This window comes from Trichomycterus rosablanca, chromosome 1, assembly GCF_030014385.1.
Source record: "Trichomycterus rosablanca isolate fTriRos1 chromosome 1, fTriRos1.hap1, whole genome shotgun sequence".
Classification (NCBI taxonomy): domain Eukaryota; kingdom Metazoa; phylum Chordata; class Actinopteri; order Siluriformes; family Trichomycteridae; genus Trichomycterus; species Trichomycterus rosablanca.
In genome coordinates, this window is record NC_085988.1 from 28905266 (window position 1) to 28925129 (window position 19864).

At 36.2% G+C, this 19864-nt stretch overlaps 2 protein-coding genes across 2 annotated transcripts; both read left to right on the plus strand.

The window, feature by feature from the left end:
* The first annotated feature begins 7110 nt into the window (after positions 1–7110).
* On the plus strand, positions 7111–14075 carry zgc:172145 (Ferritin light chain, oocyte isoform-like). Its single transcript, XM_063001479.1, has 3 exons — positions 7111–7350; positions 11362–11508; positions 13276–14075. The coding sequence occupies exons 1-3, from the start codon at positions 7183–7185 to the stop codon at positions 13567–13569; spliced, it is 609 nt and encodes a 202-aa protein (XP_062857549.1). The 5' UTR covers positions 7111–7182; the 3' UTR covers positions 13570–14075.
* Positions 14076–16212: 2137 nt separating this feature from the next.
* Positions 16213–17520, plus strand: myod1 (myogenic differentiation 1). The gene is made up of 3 exons (XM_063001467.1): positions 16213–16734; positions 16946–17024; positions 17164–17520. The coding sequence occupies exons 1-3, from the start codon at positions 16225–16227 to the stop codon at positions 17385–17387; spliced, it is 813 nt and encodes a 270-aa protein (XP_062857537.1). The 5' UTR covers positions 16213–16224; the 3' UTR covers positions 17388–17520.
* The last annotated feature ends 2344 nt before the right edge of the window (positions 17521–19864 follow it).

Consider the following 19864-nt stretch of genomic DNA (forward strand, 5'->3'; position numbering starts at 1 on the left):
CGTTTCTGTCATGAATGTAACCAAAGTGTGTAAAACATGACATTAAAATCCTAATAAACTAACTAACAAACATAATTACTTATGCTAGTGTTCGTCTAGTGTCTCAGTGCTGTCTTATTACAAATGTTTTGGAAATACAGCCTATCTCTTTACTCTTTTAGACCATGTAAAATGCAGTACTGATTCTACATAAAGCATTTAACTTTTTTACATAAACATGAACAGCATCATTCTCTGGACAGAAACCAATTACCCTTATGGAGAAACAGCTATGTTTCTCTGTTTGGATAGCATTAAGAGGAGGGATGTTTAGCCTCTATGAGTCATGCCAGACTATCAGAAATTAAAGACAATCCTGTGACTTCTTTAGCCTGGGCAAACATGGCAGACAGAGGCCTTAGTTGTGCAAGCCTTCAGAGCAAAGGTTAGACAAGTTAAACAGCCTCTGTGGCTGGCTCCAGAACAGCATAAACATAAATCTGTGTTTGGGTCAGTAATTCCTACACCACTGCACTGCTCATGTCCTCTTCACTATTGTCATAAGTGTAATCCACTGGTAATGTAATCCATAGCTGAGCCTGTCCAAAGCACAGAGCTTGGCTTGTATTCACAATAGTGTGCCATGGAGGGTCACCATCTTTACAACCCAAAGCAGGTGTGAGGCTTTCACCATCACTCATAGCCACAGTAAAACACTGAGTACGCTGGACAGAGCTGAAGTTATTTTGGGTTCTTGAACCAATTAGCTTACTAATGCCTAAAGCCAGCTTAATATTGTCTTATCTAGAATGGTGCAGTGTGTCACTACCTTAAAAAATAGGTGTGTGTATATACTTTATTTATGTTCTGGCAACAAAATGCTACTTAACTCCAATCATTTTTACCAGTCACCTATGTCAGTAAAATGTAAACCTTTAAATTTTGCTTGTGGAGAGATTATGTATATACTGGCAGCAATAATGCACACTGCCGAATCAAGTTATTATTAGTATACACCCAATGCTTTTGGTTATTATTTTTGACTTGTTATTATTTATTATAAACACTATACTTATTCTGGGTAGGACCCTTATTTACTCTTAGAACATCCTCAGTTCTTTATGGCATATATTCCTCAATTTGTATTCAAAATATATTCCTCATTTTTTTAAATATTTTTAGCTTGAGTTTACATGATTGCATGGCTGGACATATCGCTTTAAATGCTTTAGCTGTTATTCATGCTGCCAATCTCCTGTTCTAACACATTTCAAAGTGCTTTATTAAATTTGGATCTAGTGATCATAATGTGCTTAATATACAGTACATTCACTTTTTAGACTACTTTTCTTTTGTTACCTGGTACATTCCCATGCTGGGGGTAACCTTTATAAGATGGATACATTGTGACCAGAAGGGAATGCAAATGGCAGGACCAATTATCAAATGCTGTGGCATTGGTAATACCATTCCCTACACCAGTACATACCACCACAAGCCTGAACTATTGATGCAAGGAAGGTCCAAAAGTATGAGGTTTACTCTGAATTAATACCCTACCATCTGTTTTTCACAGCAGAATTTCCAGATTGATCAGACCAGGCAACAATTCTCCAACCCTCATGTGTCCAGTGTGAACATATACCCACTGTAGCTTTAATTTTTTGTTCTTGGCTGATGGCAGTGTAACCTGATGAGGTATTTTGCTGTTGACCATTCACCTCAAGGATTGATGTGTTGCTTTTCTGCTTACTATGATTGTAAAAAGTGGTTATTAACATGACTGTAGCCACCCTGTCCACTGACTTATTAGAAGTTTTTTTGTTTGTCCCCATTCTGATCTTTGATGTAAACAATACTTAAAGTGACACATCTGTATAAGTGCATGCACTGAGATATTCTAAGGTTAGAATATCTTATGTTGATATTGCCTTTGATTAAATAAAAGTATAAGCAAATCATTGTGGTCTGTTTTTACTACTGTGCCAATTTTTTAGAACAAGGTTTGTACATTACACTAATTGATAGTGTATTAATAATTCTACATACTAATCAAAAAGAAATATGCAGTTTATGACAATCAAAATGATAAATGTTCTGTTTTCAAGCACCTCTTTACACTCATCAGGTAAATACAAATGTATCTGCATTTTGGCCACAGTAGGTTAATAATTGTGAGTTTGGGTAATGTTAACTAAATAATTGAGAAAGTTAAATAATATAAAGTATAAAATAATATTATAAAAACTAAGAATGCTCAGGTGATGAAGCTGTAAATTACACTAGTGATCTGGCAAAACCAGAGCCACTGCATCCCTTAAAAGTAGAGATTTAGAGTAACATCCTATATATTATGATATACTGTCCATAATTGTAGGCTGTGTTAGATCTTTATCTACATTTCCTCATATATGACATCATTTAGAAAATATGCCAGAAAGTGCAGACATGAAACACACTGCTGTTCAAAAACTCTAAAATGACTGTAAAGGAGACTGGTTAAAATGCTAGAAATCTTTAGACAGCTGCACCCAGAGACACACTCCAGCTCAGCCAAAGACAAAACATGGACAAAAGGCAGGTGGTGGTCTATAGGGAGGTCTATGGCAAGCCTCCCAAATGTACTACAAACTTTGTCACTCTGTTCTCTAGGAAAACACAATTGTGCATACCACAACACACAAACAAATATGGACACACACATTCAAAAACATTTTGTATAACAGTTCTTCTAGTTTATTCAAGTTGAACGATGTAACCTAAATTTACTGAAAACAAGTAATCAAAGCTGATTTTAGTGGACTGTGCATGCAATTTGTTACACTTACATAAATCCGAACAAGGTGATTATAAACGTGTCCAAAGGAGCAAAGGTCAAGTCAAGGGTGCAGGTCCCGGTGACCTGGGGCTGACCATAAGCTGGGTGTTCTCCTTTCTTCCCTCCCAGCCCAACGGGCCCCTGGGGGCTTACCAGTCCTTCGTGTCCATCATCCAGCCCAAAAAGAGTGAGGAGACATGGGCCATGTCTGAAACAAGAGAGGGTTTGGCTGGGTAATGGTTGAAGAAACTGCAGCATCTGAAAAACATGTGATACAGAAAAACATGCTTTTTTTTCGGAGTGGAGTGTGGGGTGACAATTTGATGCTTTAAAGAGTCACTGGGTTATAATACCCATCACTTCATAAGCAGTGATAACAAGGTAAAGGCTAAGAAACAAAGCTGTCTGAATGAACAGCATATTTACAATGCTCTGCAACTCAAAGTTATGACCTAAGTACACTTTTTGTTGCATATGAAATTTTTGCCAATTATAGCTTGGAAGACTTTAGCTGCTTTAACAGCTAGTCACAGTTGTCTGATTATCCTCTTTATAAAGCATAATTTATTTTAATAAGATACATTTCTGGACTGCAATCAGTTGAAATTGCAGTAAGAAGCAGTGACAAACTGTGTTAAGTGACAAAGTTTTTCTCCGGATTTTCTGAATCTTTTCACAATATTATTTACGTGACGTAGATTCAATCAAATAAAGAAAAGTTGTTTATACTAACAAAACATAATTAGGTTGGTCAGCCAAAACATCTTTTCTCTGGAAAGATTCAAGAGAAGAATTTAAATATTGCTTGTTTTTTCATGTTACAAAATGTCCCATTTTTCCTAGTAATAAAGTTTGTATAACATCTAGTAAAATGTTTATGCTTTTTTTCCCATTATTTAAATTCAAAAATTGTAAATTTTTATACACCTGATAGTAAAATACATTATCAAAAGGCTTTCTCATGAAATAAGATAGGGGCATGTTATGGAGAAATGTTTTCATTTTATTTTCATTTTTTACCACTGTTTTATCCTGGTCAGAGTTGCTGTGGGTCTGGAAAGAACAAAAAAAAAACCCTTCAAAACAATTACAACAGGGCAGTTGTAGCTTAGTGGTTAAGGTATTGAACTAGTAATCTGAAGGTTGCTGGTTTAAGCCGCACCACTGGCAGGTTGCCACTGTTGGGCCCTTGAGCAAGGCATTTAACCCTCAATTGCATAGATTGTATATTGTCACAACTGTGAGTCGCTTTGGATAAAATGACTGCTAAATGCCGAAAAGGTAAATGTAAAACAATTTCAATTTGCATGATTCATCTGTGTCTAACTGAAGATTCTTACTGAAGACTCCTCTTCAACAAGTACAATACTAAAGGGTCAAGTTAGAATTTGCCAAAAAGCACGTTAATAAACTACAGTCTTTCTGGGAGAACGTGCAAAATTGTAGCTGTTTGGTAAGCTTTAAAACATGGAGGAGGTTCAGTAGTGTTTTGGGGTTGCTTTGCTGCCTCAGATATTAAGTGAGTTTAACCTGTGCAGGGCACAATTAAGACAGAAGGCATTTTGGCATTTTTGGAACTGAACCTTGAGTCAGAAATCTGTGCCTTAGATTAGATTAGATTAGATTCAACTTTATTGTCATTACACATGTACAAGTACAAGGCAACGAAATGCAGTTTAGCATCTAACCAGAAGTGCAATAAGCAGCAAGTGCAGGATAAACGGTATCTACGATATACTTTATTTACAGGATATGGGCAGTGGTATGAACAAGATATACAGGTGAATATATTATTGAATGTACTATAAACCAGATATATAGCTAAAGACAAAATATGCAGATTAAGGTGCAGATTAAGGTGCTATGCAGATTAAATTGATACAGATTTAAGGTGCTATGGACATAATAGAGGAATGTACAGTGTATCACAAAAGTGAGTACACCCCTCACATTTCTGCAGATATTTAAGAATATCTTTTCATGGGACAACACTGACAAAATGACACTTTGACACAATGAAAAGTAGTCTGTGTGCAGCTTATATAACAGTGTAAATTTATTCATCCCTCAAAATAACTCAATATACAGCCATTAATGTCTAAACCACCGGCAACAAAAGTGAGTACACCCCTTGGTGAAAGTTCCTGAAGTGTCAATATTTTGTGTGGCCACCATTATTTCCCAGAACTGCCTTAACTCTCCTGGGCATGGAGTTTACCAGAGCTTCACAGGTTCCCACTGGAATGCTTTTCCACTCCTCCATGACGACATCACGGAGCTGGCGGATATTCGAGACTTTGCGCTTCTCCACCTTCCGCTTGAGGATGCCCCAAAGATGTTCGATTGGGTTTAGGTCTGGAGACATGCTTGGCCAGTCCATCACCTTTACCCTCAGCCTCTTCAATAAAGCAGTGGTCGTCTTAGAGGTGTGTTTGGGGTCATTATCATGCTGGAACACTGCCCTGCGACCCAGTTTCTGGAGGGAGGGGATCATGCTCTGCTTCAGTATTTCACAGTACATATTGGAGTTCATGTGTCCCTCAATGAAATGTAACTCCCCAACACCTGCTGCACTCATGCAGCCCCAGACCATGGCATTCCCACCACCATGCTTGACTGTAGGCATGACACACTTATCTTTGTACTCCTCACCTGATTGCCGCCACACATGCTTGAGACCATCTGAACCAAACAAATTAATCTTGGTCTCATCAGACCATAGAACATGGTTCCAGTAATCCATGTCCTTTGTTGACATGTCTTCAGCAAACTGTTTGTGGGCTTTCTTGTGTAGAGACTTCAGAAGAGGCTTCCTTCTGGGGTGACAGCCATGCAGACCAATTTGATGTAGTGTGCGGCGTATGGTCTGAGCACTGACAGGCTGACCCCCCACCTTTTCAATCTCTGCAGCAATGCTGACAGCACTCCTGCGCCTATCTTTCAAAGACAGCAGTTGGATGTGACGCTGAGCACGTGCACTCAGCTTCTTTGGACGACCAACGCGAGGTCTGTTCTGAGTGGACCCTGCTCTTTTAAAACGCTGGATGATCTTGACCACTGTGCTGCAGCTCAGTTTCAGGGTGTTGGCAATGTTCTTGTAGCCTTGGCCATCTTCATGTAGCGCAACAATTCGTCTTTTAAGATCCTCAGAGAGTTCTTTGCCATGAGGTGCCATGTTGGAACTTTCAGTGACCAGTATGAGAGAGTGTGAGAGCTGTACTACTAAATTGAACACACCTGCTCCCTATGCACACCTGAGACCTAGTAACACTAACAAATCACATGAAATTTTGGAGGGAAAATGACAAGCAGTGCTCAATTTGGACATTTAGGGGTGTAGTCTCTTAGGGGTGTACTCACTTTTGTTGCCGGTGGTTTAGACATTAATGGCTGTATATTGAGTTATTTTGAGGGAAGAATAAATTTACACTGTTATATAAGCTGCACACAGACTACTTTTCATTGTGTCAAAGTGTCATTTTGTCAGTGTTGTCCCATGAATAGATATACTTAAATATCTGCAGAAATGTGAGGGGTGTACTCACTTTTGTGATACACTGTATATATAAAACATAGTAAACAGATGTATGGTGTATATGGTATATATGTGTATGGTGTATACGGTGTATACTTACATGTATACTTAGTTATAGGTTATGGGTCTACTACTAGGATAATTATCTGAAACACATATCAAAAAGCACCCAAGAATGGATAAGTTAAAAATAGCAGACTATTCTGAAGTAAACTGGTATGACTCTTGATACAAATCATATAGAACACGTCTGAAAAGACCTAAAACTTGCAAGTGGAAGCAAAGTAATGCAGAAATCTTATTCAGCGTTACAAAAAAATGCTTAATGGCAATCAAATGTTGTGCTAAAAAAATATTAAGTTAGTTGCACCAATATGTTTGTCCATGCCATTTTGTGTTTACTAAAGTAACTTTAATTTAGACACATTTTGGCCACATCTGTATCTTTTAATATTTTGACGTACGTTACAAATATTTTAAGCAATTAAAAGTAAATATATTTGTATCCACGCCATTATAAAATATATTTTATGCACTTGGTTACAATGTGTTTTACAAGCACATTTTGAGAACATCTTCGGTATAACGTGTGTGAGGAACACATAGGAAATGCATCACTCTTGCGGCGGCCCGTAGCACCGGATGAACTTGAGCGGTTGAACTGGAAATAATTTCACACTTGTGTGCAGACAGTTGGATATTGTTTTATTTAAATTTTTTATTATTATTATTTTTGTATACTTTACATATTTCTGCCACTGTGCGCATAACAGTAAATACGGCTAGCGGTACGGTAAGACAGCTCCATTAATAAAGTAACGGTTCGATCTGGTCTGTTCTGGCTTCAGACATGTCTGAACCACGTAACAAGAAATTAAAAACCATTGTTCCAGTCTGTAAAACCCATTGTTCTTTAATGGGTAGTAAAGTGAAGCAAAATCTGCCTGGCATCGTGGAGGAAGGTTTATGTGGAGTTTCTACTGCGATTATGGAGTTCTCGTACCGTCTGCAAGCGCTGGTAAGAGTGCACACAGTAACCATAAACAACAAACCAGATACTCGTAGTACACATGTAGCATCCCTCTGCTCTATAGATAGTTTAACCTATATGTACTAGGTTACAAATAATCAGATGCTTTTGTTGTGAGTTTACTTTCAAGCAAGTATCGGTTTACCTGGATCTGCTGTGTTGGACAGCTTGAAGCGATCAGATGAGTGTCATTGTGATGACAGTGATTTAAATCAACAACTAATCCAAGTCCAGCCATGTGGCCCATTTTAATAGTTGCAAACCATGTCCACACATTCACATTCTATACAAAAGCAAATATACGTAATATTAAACTATACATAAATATTTAATTACATTTTTTAACAAACTAATTGACCATTTAAAATAGCATTTATCAAATGACTTTAAATGTCATCCCCATGAAAACATCTTTAACAAAAATATCAAATGATTTTAATATAAACACTAAATGTAATAATCTAAGAGCTGTATTTTTTCATAAAAACAATCCTTTTACTCATATTACCTTAAAATAATGTTTCTAATACAATATACACCAATCAGCCATAACATTAAAACCAACCCCTTGTTTCTACACACATTGTCCATTTTATCGGCTTCACTGACCATATAGAAGCACTTTTTCAATTACTGACTGTAGTCTATCTGTTTCTCTGCATGCTTTGTTAGCCTCCTTTCACTCTGTTCTTCAATGGTCAGGACTCTCCCAGGACCACTACAGAGTAGGTATTATTTGGGTGGTGGGTCATTCTTAGCACTGCAGTGACACTGACATGGTGGTGGTGTGTTAGTGTGTGTTGTGCTGGTATGAGTGGATCAGACACAGCAGCGCTGATGGAGTTTTTAAACACCTCACTCAGAATAGTCCACCAACCAAAAATATATCAAGCCAACAGTGCACCGTGGGCAGCGTCCTGTGACCACTGATAAAGGTCTAGAAGATGACCAACTCAAACAGCAGCAATAGATGAGCGATCGTCTGCAACTTTACATCTACAAGGTGGACCAACTAGGTAGGAGTGTCTAATAGAGTGGACAGTGAGTGGACACGGTTTTTAAAAACTCCAGCAGCGCTGCAGTACAACACACACTAACACACCACCACCATGTCATTGTCACTGCTATGCTAAGAATGATCCACCACCTAAATAATACCTGCTCAGTGGTGGTCCTCTGGTGGTCCTGACCATTGAAGTAAAGGGTGAAAGCAGGCAAAAAAAAGTATGCAGAGAAACAGATGGACTACAGTCAGTAATTGTAGAACTACATAGTGTTTCTATATGGTAAGGAAGTGAAGCTGATGAAATGGACAGTGAGTGTAGAAACAAGGAGGTGGTTTTAATGTTATGGCTGATTATTGTATGGACAAACACATTGTGACACACCTCCTAATCACTGAATTCAGGTGTGTAATTCAGTCCCATTGCCACAGGTGTATAAAATCAAGCACCTAGTTATGCAGACTGCCTTTACACACATTTGTGAAGAAAATGATTGTTTTAAAGAGGAAGGTTGCGAGTGCTGAGGCGCATAGTACTCTGTTAACTCAATAACTGCAGAGTTCCAAACCTTATCTGGCATTAACGTCAGCACAAAAAACTGTCTGCTGGGGGCTTTATGGTAGGGCTGGGCGATTTTCACGATTAATTCGGTTAATTCGAATGAACGTTTTCATCCGATGTTAGAATGTGACAATCGCGATTGTTTACATACTTTATATTTTAATTGAAATACCAACATGTCACGAAGCAGAAACTGACCAGACGCTCGCGGAATATATATCAGGGAAAGTTTAATATAAAAAGGGCGAAAACAGTGTACAATATCAGGTAGAGTCCAAAACCAGCGAAAACCAAAACAGTAAACGGAAGACAACAAGGATTATACACGGTAACGGTTAGATTCAGTAATAAGGACGCAAACACGATCGGCAAAACGAGACACAAACAGAAGAGTTTAATTAAGATTCACTGAATCAAACACCGCTGAACTGAATTAAAATACGGAGCCAATGAGCGCGTTGTGTACTTGTACTTTTTAGATTTTACAGCCTGTAATTTTACTTTTACTTAAGTAAGTTTTGTACTAAGAATTGTAATCCGCTACATTTTAAATCACATCCGTTACTGAGTAAAAAAATCGCGTCTGGAAAACTGCTGCAGTGAATTCTGCGAAAGGGAGTCGGATCTTTTGTCTCGGTTCCTTTTAAAGAGCCGTATGTATGTAACGACTCCCAAATGCGCGAATCGGTTCCCTTATTTTGGCTTAAAGGGCCGTTCAATAGAATCGAATCATTCTACGACACATAATAGTGGTTAATACAGTTTGAAAGTTTTATGGGACTAAAATTACACGTTACACATCCTTAAATGTTTAAAATGTTGTATCCACCCCCCAAATCACAAGAGGACAAAATCAAAGCTGAGCTGAGTGATCACTTGATGCCCCCCCAGTGTAGATACTGATACAGACTCACTCAGTGGTGGAAACAGCACAGTACAGGCTCGTGTTCCTTTTAAGAAACCTGTAAAGAACTTTGTGTAGTTTTTTTCCTAATGTAAGGAGGTTCTGCTGAACATTATTTAAAATAAAAGTTGTTTGTGAGCTATTCTTAGATATAGATAGATAAGGAAATAGATAATTTAGATCTAATTGGTTTTAATTATTGTTAATTATTGTGATATCGTTATTGTTATAAAGTTTGAGTCCCTTAAAAGGATAATTATATGTGGTGCTGTTACTATTTGTGCACTTCTGCAGCCTTTAATTACAATGCAAAAAAAGAAATTTGAGTCTTATTTTAATTGCATTATACAAGAACAAAAAAAAATCAAAATCGTAATCGACAATCGGGTATAATTTTAAAATAATCGAGATTTTTTTTTTTTTTGCAAAATCGCCCAGCCCTACTTTATGGTGTGGGTTTCCATGGCCTTATCTCACCAAGCACAATTGCAAGCATTGGATGTGTAAAGCACACCGCCACTGGACCCTGGAGCAGTGGAAATGTGTTCTGTGGAGTGTAAATCATGCTTCTATATCAGGCAGTCTGATATACAAGACTGGGTTTGGCGAATGCCAGGAGAACATTACCTGCCTGAGTGCATTGTGCCAACTGTAAAGCTTGGTGGAGGAGGGATAATGGTATGGCCCCTTAGTTACAGTGAGGGGAAATGCTGAAGCATACCATAATTTTGGGCAATTGAATGCTTTTAACATTGTGGGATATAAGATCTCTTGTTTAAACAGTTCAAATTTAAATATTATTAGCTGTATAATTTACATTTATTGTTAAACCTTTTATTAAAGGATAATGGTAAAAAATGTCTAATTAGTCATCAAATCATGTTAGTTAAAGCATAGACACTGCAAGATTTTTTTAAAGAATTTTTGAAAGTAAGTAATTTACTTACATAGAAATTGGGCCTACAATTTAATTACAATTAAGACTGAGTATGTTTTAAATGATTTGAACTACTGATTAACTGCAGGTATAATTAGTGCCAATATAAGGCCCCAATAAAGGATTGGTGGCCTAATCGCCATGGACCCTTCTTGCTATGTTTGTTTGTGCAGTTGCCCTCTTTGCACTGAGGGCATATAAACAGACATTGAGACTGTAGAGCATTTTTATGAACTAACAATCAAACAACAAAGACAATATCCATCCAACACACTAATTGTGGTAAATATTCTTTAATATTTTTCTGTTTCATATCAAGTAATACAAAATATGTATTTCACAGTCTTGGAAACAGCAACAGTAAAAAGCAAGCTTCATCGGATTTCGTTGAAAGCCTCCTGTAAGACAAATGGCATTTTCTGTTAAAAAAAACTTTTAATGGGCTTTTACATGTCAATGTGCCAAACATGGAGCTATGAAATAACCAAAGGTCATGGCTGAAACTCTTCCTGACTCCTAAAAAAGTGTAAATATCAATGCATGTTACATTATAAGAAACAAATCTCCTTAATGTGTATACTTGTGTATTTCAGGCTAAGATCTTTGATCAGGATGACCTAGCTTTGCCCCGTGTGGCAGCGTATTTACATCATGAGTCTGAGAGGGAGCAGGAACGGGCTGAAGCCATGCTTCACTACCTGTCTGAACGTGGGGGACGATACTGCAACAAAGTTATTGGGGTAACATTTCTCAGATCTCAAAAACCTCATTACAGCATGACCCGTGTTAATGCTGCTCAATTCTTTATAATGTCTTAGTTAAACACGTATTGCATAGTTGCCAAAATGGTTTCATTGTGTATTACTTAGAAACAGTTTTGCTTTTCTTAATTAACAGGGGTAGGGAAGTGTGTTTTGATAGTTATTCGGGGCTATTTTAGTGCCTACAGTTATTTCAAGAAAGACATCCTCATCATATTACCTAGGCATCCATGTCCCCCTCTCTACCTTTAAAATTTTTAGAGGGGCTCTTGGCAGGGAAGGGCAGTGGTTTTGGGGGAAGGGGTCAGTTAGAGAGTGGGCTAAAACCCCCATGGGCTTTGCAGGGATCTCTTCTGTAATGCCTGTCAGGGTATACATTTTCCCTGAGTTCCGGAAAATTGGGGAGATTAATGTGAAAGCGGAAGGACAGTGCATTAATTGTAGTTCCAGATGTATGCTATGGCACTGGTTCTGCTGCCACTTTAGCCTGGACCTTTTTTTCAACCTCCTCCTCTTCCTTAGTTTTATGACTCATGTAAAATTGAACCGGAGTAAGGCTGGTGAGGGTCCATCAGCAGCAATTTGGAACACCTTGTTATCCACTGATGCATGGAGACTGTGAGACGTGACTGTCTAAAAGAGACGGGCTATATAAATTTATTGTAAATTCTCAGTTAGTATTCTCAATTATATAGCATTACTTGATGCGGGACACCATGTAACCATGCATATGCAGCTCTGGTTGGAGCAGGACTTCACATCTGTTGAAGTTGTATCCTCTCGAGCAGTTTTTAACGTTTTTGTACAACTTTAAGATAATGTTAATTGAAACTTAAATATCAAATAGAATACATTTCCTAGCATGTTATTTCATATTTTATTTAAATAATTATTAAATCATTTTCTTATTTTTATTATGACAAAGCTATTGAGCAAGTACAAGAAAATGCGTTGCTGCTCATAGTGCTAAAATGAATGATAATCACATTGCATTTTACTTACAAGGTCACAACAAAGTGTTTTATTTCTGTTTGTAACTATATTTTTTCATAGCATTTGCATCATCTCTCTCCTGGACTTCTAGTAATGCCCTTAGTAACCCCTGGTTAGGAAACCCTGCTCTGTGGTACAAATATTAAAATATTAAAATATTTTGTTGTGGTGACAGCATGCAACCAAGTTGGCATGAACTCAAATCTGATCATCCATGCTATACCACCATGATTTTGGTGATCGCTTAGTGGTTAAGTTATTGGTCCAGTGTTCAAAAGTTTGCTGAGTCAAGCTCCACCATTGTCAAGCTGCCATTGTTGACAATTGTTATTGTTTACAAATGGTCTTCAAGTAATTGCTAAGTCTTAGACGTTTACCCACACTCTGTACATCAAATTATAGAAAGTGTTTATTTGTCATTATATTGTTTATGTTGTCATTCAGTCTTAAACATCAGTAACAGAAGAAATCAAAAATATGACATTCACTTTTCCACACAACTGTGCAAGCATGCAGTTTGAGTCACAGTATACTTTGTTGACAGCTCACTATCACCACTGAAAATGCAGCATGCTGATGTGACCATTTTTATGTTGTTATTTTTGTTGACTATACAGCAATACCAGCCTGGCCAAAAGTACATGTACAAATGTTGCTAATGCCATTCCTAAACAAGATCCAAAGAGTAATAAACAGTGGTTGTATTTTAATATATGTATATGTGTGTGTGTGTGTGTGTGTGTATGCATGCAGCGCCCAGGCACAGAGCAGGTGTGTGCTCTGCTTCCCGCTCTAGTGTTGTTGCTGGGTCAGTGGAAGGAGGAGATGAACATCATAGTGGAACTGTGTGAGTTAGCACGTGAGCATGGGGACGCTCACTCTGCAAGTGTCCTTAAGAGCCATTTCCTTCAGCCACTCGTCCCAAAAATCAAACTGCTAGGTGATCTGTTGACCAATGCTCGGAGAGTGGGCTGCACCAATAAAGGCAGTGGAGGTTATGGAGAGTATCTCATTGATCAGTTGTATGGGGAACTGACCAGTGCTTGAACTTTCAATAAGTCAAATAAATTGTTCAAATAATCCAATAAAGATCCTGACCAGCTGTACTTTTTAGAATTTGCCTTGGTAAACAGAATGCAAAACTTTCATGCAAACACTTTTTTTTGGAATTGCTTGGGAAGCACTTTTTGTGTATTTAAAATTTTCTGCACTTCTTGTTAAAATTTATTTTTAAAACAACTAAATTATTTTTTATAGTAAGTTTTTATAGTAATCGAAATATATTTTTGAATCACCACCTCTTTTCTATTTACAATTTTCACAAGACATTATTTTCCTTATCAGCTTGAGTGATTGTGCTGTAAGAATTTGCATACATTTTTAAATGTAAAGCCTGACCTTTTTAGGGACACATATACTCATAGAAGTGGTTGGGCTCATTTTCGAGCTGTTTGGGTGACCACAGTTCAATAAATTGTCATGTGTGTTGTCTTTGTGTTTTGTAGTTTTAACTGTGTACATATATTTATTTAATAAAGTGTATATAAAGTAAACATTTACTCTGTAGTTGTCTTTTATTTAAACTGTAAGCTCTAAGTTTTGCCTTAAATTAATTAAATGTGTACATCAAATGAATGTTAGTCAGTATAAATACGAAAAACTACACAATACAAAAGAAAAACTGATCATAACTTTGGCTTTTGACAGAGAAATGTAAGGAAGGCTTTCTTTTTCAGCGTGTTTAGTGTACAAACCCAGAGCCTCTTCTACAGGTTATTTGGCTCATCTTCGCCCTCTGTTGGTTAATCCCTATTAACGGCAGGGGTTATTTTTGTTAGAAACTAAATAAAGAACCTTGAGCGTTCTGTGTAAACTCAGTGAACTCCTAAATTTAGTTGATTAATGTATTACTATGAGTGAACTCCTAAATTTAGTTGATTAATGTATTACTAAACAAAGTACATGTTAAAAGTAGCCTGTATGACCTGAATGCCCTCTTAGAACGTACCCCAAAGATAGATAGATAGATAAATAAATAAATAAAATGTATGAGTATGATATACAATTTAATAAATTTAGACTACCTGGGTTTTTATAAGTGCATGTTTAACCACCAACTCAGAAGAAGAATATAATTTTTGGTTTTCCTGACAAAAGTTAAGTATCCTTCGTTGACGTTTAAATATTATACTTTTTTGTTTTTGAATTTAATGCTTTTCAAAGCTTCACAAAGAAGCAAAAACCGTAAAAGCACTAAGATTATCAAGACAAAGTGATACATTACATGTACTTGATGCAAATGTGTACATTAGTTCCACGAGTATTGATGTTAAATCAGTTAAATTACTGTGACAAGAAGGCAAACGAAATTGTGTTTATGTAATATATGGCATTTATGTGGCACATAAAAAATCTATTCTCTTCACGAAAAAAAAACCTGACGTTAAAATAAAAAAAATCATACTCTTGCTTCAGTTTTAGTTCATTGTTTATCACTTCTGTAAGAGACAATTTCAGGTTTAACATACAGAAAAAGGCAAAATGTTAAATGTTTTAGTATTTTGGTAATCAGTGCGTTTTGTAAATACAAAAAAGAGTTTGTTCTGTCCTTGGTTGAGCATTTTTCCCTCAATTGTTTGTTTAGTATTTTTTTTTTTACGTTTAATGTATTCGTACGAAAGCTTTTGTTTCATAACCTTTTTGGTTAATGTGGGGAAAATGCATTAAAATGCCTATTTCAGAGGATTGGTAACTTTTGATTGGGCACATTTATTTTAAAAACAAAGATGACCGAGGAAGACCAACAAAACTTATGTAATTTATTTAAATAATTAATGTAATTTAAAGATATGTCACTTGTAAAATAAATATGGCTAGAGAAGACCGGTAACAGCAGTTTATTTTTCTTGAGATTTGATTAACTGTAACGCAAAAAAAATAAATAAATAATGATAAAGTTATTTACAAGTAATAATAAAGTAAACTTAAAATTTAAATTCAATTTAGCATTTTTATTATAAAATAAATAAATAAATGACATCAGTTTTTTATCTTAAGATTTGGTATCTACAAAACAAGAAAAAATGTCAAAATCAAAAGATGATTTCCTCAGAAATCAGAGAGAGGTTTTAAATAAGCTTTACTCTTTTTATATAAGAAGACAATATAGTTAGGCAATTTTGGGTGCAAACATTCATAGTTTGGTTAAAATAAAACATTTCTAATGTACAACAAGTATATAACGAATTATACGTAAAGAATTAAACGTTTTAAAATTCACTGTCATCTTTGTGTTAAATTGGTGACAAATTTGGTTTTTAACTCTTAAATGAATTTATGACAGTTGTAAAATTCATTGTTTTTACAGTCATTAGCTCTTGTCCTGCAAAAATAAAAACCCGCCCATACAACCTAACACAGCGTTACTATTGGTCAAACAGTCTAATAGAAAACGCCCCTCCATGGCGAACTAGGATATAAGGTGTCCGTCACCCCTCTCAGCAACAAGTGCCTGGTAGGGTGCTCGCATTTCAGTGCGTACAAGCAACCCCAATTCTTGTCTTTAGCATTCATTTGTTTGATAAGAATATTATCAACCTGCAGAGACATTACTTCAACGGCTAAAACATTTACAGGGGCCTTAAAAATCACATAGGGCGGCACTTTTTAACGCACATATTTGAATTACATTTTGACATAGAGATGGAGCTTTCGGATATTCCCTTCCCCATCCCCACGGCCGATGATTTCTACGACGATCCCTGCTTTAACACCAACGACATGCACTTCTTTGAAGACCTGGATCCAAGGCTTGTCCACGTCGGCTTGCTTAAACAGGACGAACACAGCCACATGGAGGACGAACACATCAGGGCACCCAGTGGCCACCACCAAGCGGGCAGGTGTCTCCTGTGGGCATGCAAAGCATGCAAGAGGAAAACCACCAACGCAGACCGGCGCAAAGCTGCCACCATGAGAGAACGAAGGCGTCTGAGCAAGGTCAATGATGCTTTCGAGAACTTGAAGAGGTGCACGTCTACCAACCCGAACCAGAGGCTGCCCAAAGTGGAGATCCTGAGAAATGCCATCAGTTACATTGAGTCTCTCCAAGCCTTGCTCAGAGGTCAGGAGGACAATTACTACCCAGTTCTGGAGCAATACAGTGGTGATTCTGATGCCTCCAGTCCTAGATCCAACTGCTCAGATGGCATGGTAAGAAAATCAATCTCAATCCTTATAGCGCCTTGACCTTAGCAAAACTGGTTTTAGATTTCCTTAGCAATATGTTAATATTTTAGACTTATAGTATATTAGGTTACGCTTAGACCTTTTTAAAATAGTGACACAATTTATAGTTGCATTTAAAGGATTGTGATTATGTCGATTAACCATTAATCAAAATAGAAATTGTGTATTTTTACAGATGGATTGTAATGGTCCCCCGCGCTCATCAAACAGACGAAACAGCTATGACAGCTCGTACTTTAACGAAACTCCAAACGGTAAGTCTTGTTATAATTACGATTTTCACTTACAGTTAAAATAAAAAAGGAAACGCTTAAATGTAAAATATTCACAAAAATATAAAGGAAACACTATAAGGGGAATATTAACAATTTTCTCATTTATGCTTATTTCCAGGAGGGGACGTTCGGAGTAATAAGAACCCAGTGGTGTCCAGTTTAGACTGTCTGTCCAGTATCGTGGAGCGGATCTCTACCGAGTCACCCGCTGCCCCCTCGCTCTCAGTGCCCGAACTGTGTGAGGGAGGTGCGGCCTCTCCGCATGACACAAGCGTGCCATCTCCTATTAATCCCTGCAACCAGACCGGCCCAGCCCACGACCCCATCTACCAAGTGCTCTAAAATACAGACGAACTAAATACACATCCGCAACATTTCTGAGAATGCGAGGGACTACTTAAACCAAGCAGCATTCACGAGGACTACTTTTGCTGTCATGAAGCAAGAAAACACTAAGCTGTTGAAGTTGGAGAACGAGCTTTTTCTTTCTTTCTTTCTTTCTTTCTTTCTTTCTTTCTTTCTTTCTTTCTTTCTTTCTTTCTTTCTTTCTTTCTTTCTTTCTTTCTTTCTTTCTTTGTATGAATGTGGAAATTTTTTAATTCCATTATAACTGTGGCTTTGCAGAAGTCAGTTTCTTAACTCCGCTCATTTATATTTCAGTGTCAGCGTTAACGTGTGACCATATTTTGCCCTTTTGAAACTACTTTTTGTCACTTTTATTTTTCCTAATTATTTTCGACGAAATAACCACTTCAATTATTAAATTCAGAGGACCATTTTTTGTATATGTGTATATAAGAGTTTTGTTAAAAGCAAAAGAAACGAACAAACCTAAATGTATATTTAATACTGCCTGTTTGAAATGTTTGTTGTGTCCAGCCGTTAACTTTATATTTATACATTTTCAATGAGTGAATGTCGAATAAATAAAGATATGACTTATTTATACACGAAAATCTGTCTTGTAATTTTTTTCTCGTTATATGTGGGATTTAATAATTTAGTCAAGTTATGAGAACAAAAAATATGATTACTCGCGATTAAACCTTTTTTTAGTAAAATAAATACATTTCTTTTTATTTAAAACCGCATCTTTAAAAATATTATAGATTTTTATTAATAGGTTTTTATTATAGATTTTTTTTTCATTTGGAACACATCCATTCAAATAGGGATATCAGGATTTACGTTTCTTTTTGAGCATTTTCCAAATAGTTTCGCGTTTATTAGCGGCTTATTTGCTTTAAAATAATTCGTATGAATGCCTCATTTCGCCGTCTAAAGTGCGACAGAATGCAGTTCAAATCTACCTTAGAATTTGGTAACAAATATTTTAATGGACGTGGCAATTGATTTTTTTCTATGAAATAACGAATAAAATATCTTTTAACGAAAATGCATTCGGCTTTAAATTAGAACCTGCTTGCAGCTTTTTATTCAAATGCAGCAATTATTTCCCCACAAAAGCCTTATGTGTTGTTCTGGACTTTGTGTCTAACAGATACAGTACGTGTATACTGTATAATTATATACATTCAATCAAATATGTAAACACAGTTGAAAGTTTTTAAGCGTATTTTAACATTGGTTACCTCATTTTTATTTTTTGTTTATTTTACTTTGTCACATATTCAATTGTTTTTGCACGTCATACTTACAATACTTACAATACACGTAGCTTACATTATATCATGAATGTTATATATCCTAGTAATACTAAATAATTTTAAATAAAGTATAAAGTAACCTTCACGCATAAATTAAAAAGCCTATAATAATTAATACAAATGCAAAATGTATACAATACATGTATGACTTCAAGTAAAACTATATTATTTAAGAATATAATAAACGTATGAATGATTAAAATGTCATTTATAATTTAACATATATAAATTTTATTCTGAAATGTGAAACATCTCATATGCTTTTAACCATATTTGAACATATTTCAGGATTCTTAACTTCATCAGTATACTTCACTTATGTTCATATACTATTCTGCTAAAAAAAAAGTATTTTATTATAACATTTTATTCCTTCTTGCAATCACCTCCCACTTGTTTTTGCTCAGCTGCTGAAAACCTTAACAGTGCTTGTTCTTTTGACCGCTGTATAGATTTGATCATTTATTTTTGTATAAAGCGTAAATGCAATCCAAACACTGGAAATATGCCTTACTATCATCTATAAAAGTATTAAATATGCGAATTTATAAGTAGCATGAGTGTCCAAACATTTCTTGTTGGGGCCAGATGTAGAAAACATATGTAACGACGGGACTGTGTAATAAACAAGTACTGTATGGTTACTTGATTATTAAGTGACTAATGGTATCTTTGACAGTTGTATAAACTAAGATTTTGCTTACCAGAGACTTATTCTAATCGATAATCCATTTTTTTACGGTCATTAACTGCTTCCTAACAAACATACACACTTCCCTCTAAATCGTGGATATTCATTTTCCCAACGTGCCTGAAATCTTTCTTTGGAGATGCCATATCTATCCAGAACATTCAGAAACATTAATGTAGGTGAAAGTCTCAACTTATGGGGGGATATAGTGGTAAGCGTTTTAAACTGGTTTCATGTGATAGTGACACCCAGTGTTCAAACTAGAAGTTTCTCTTGTTTAAACCTGCTTAAAGCGGACCAACTTGCAATTTATTTTTTTAAATAGTGGTATGCAAACACCAGCGCCACCTTGTGTTAAAAAGTGCACACTGTTTACCAAAACTCGATTATATTTCGCGAGTTGTCGCAGTTAGATTAACAGTTGTATTATAATTGATTTTATTCACATGAATGTTAAAAAA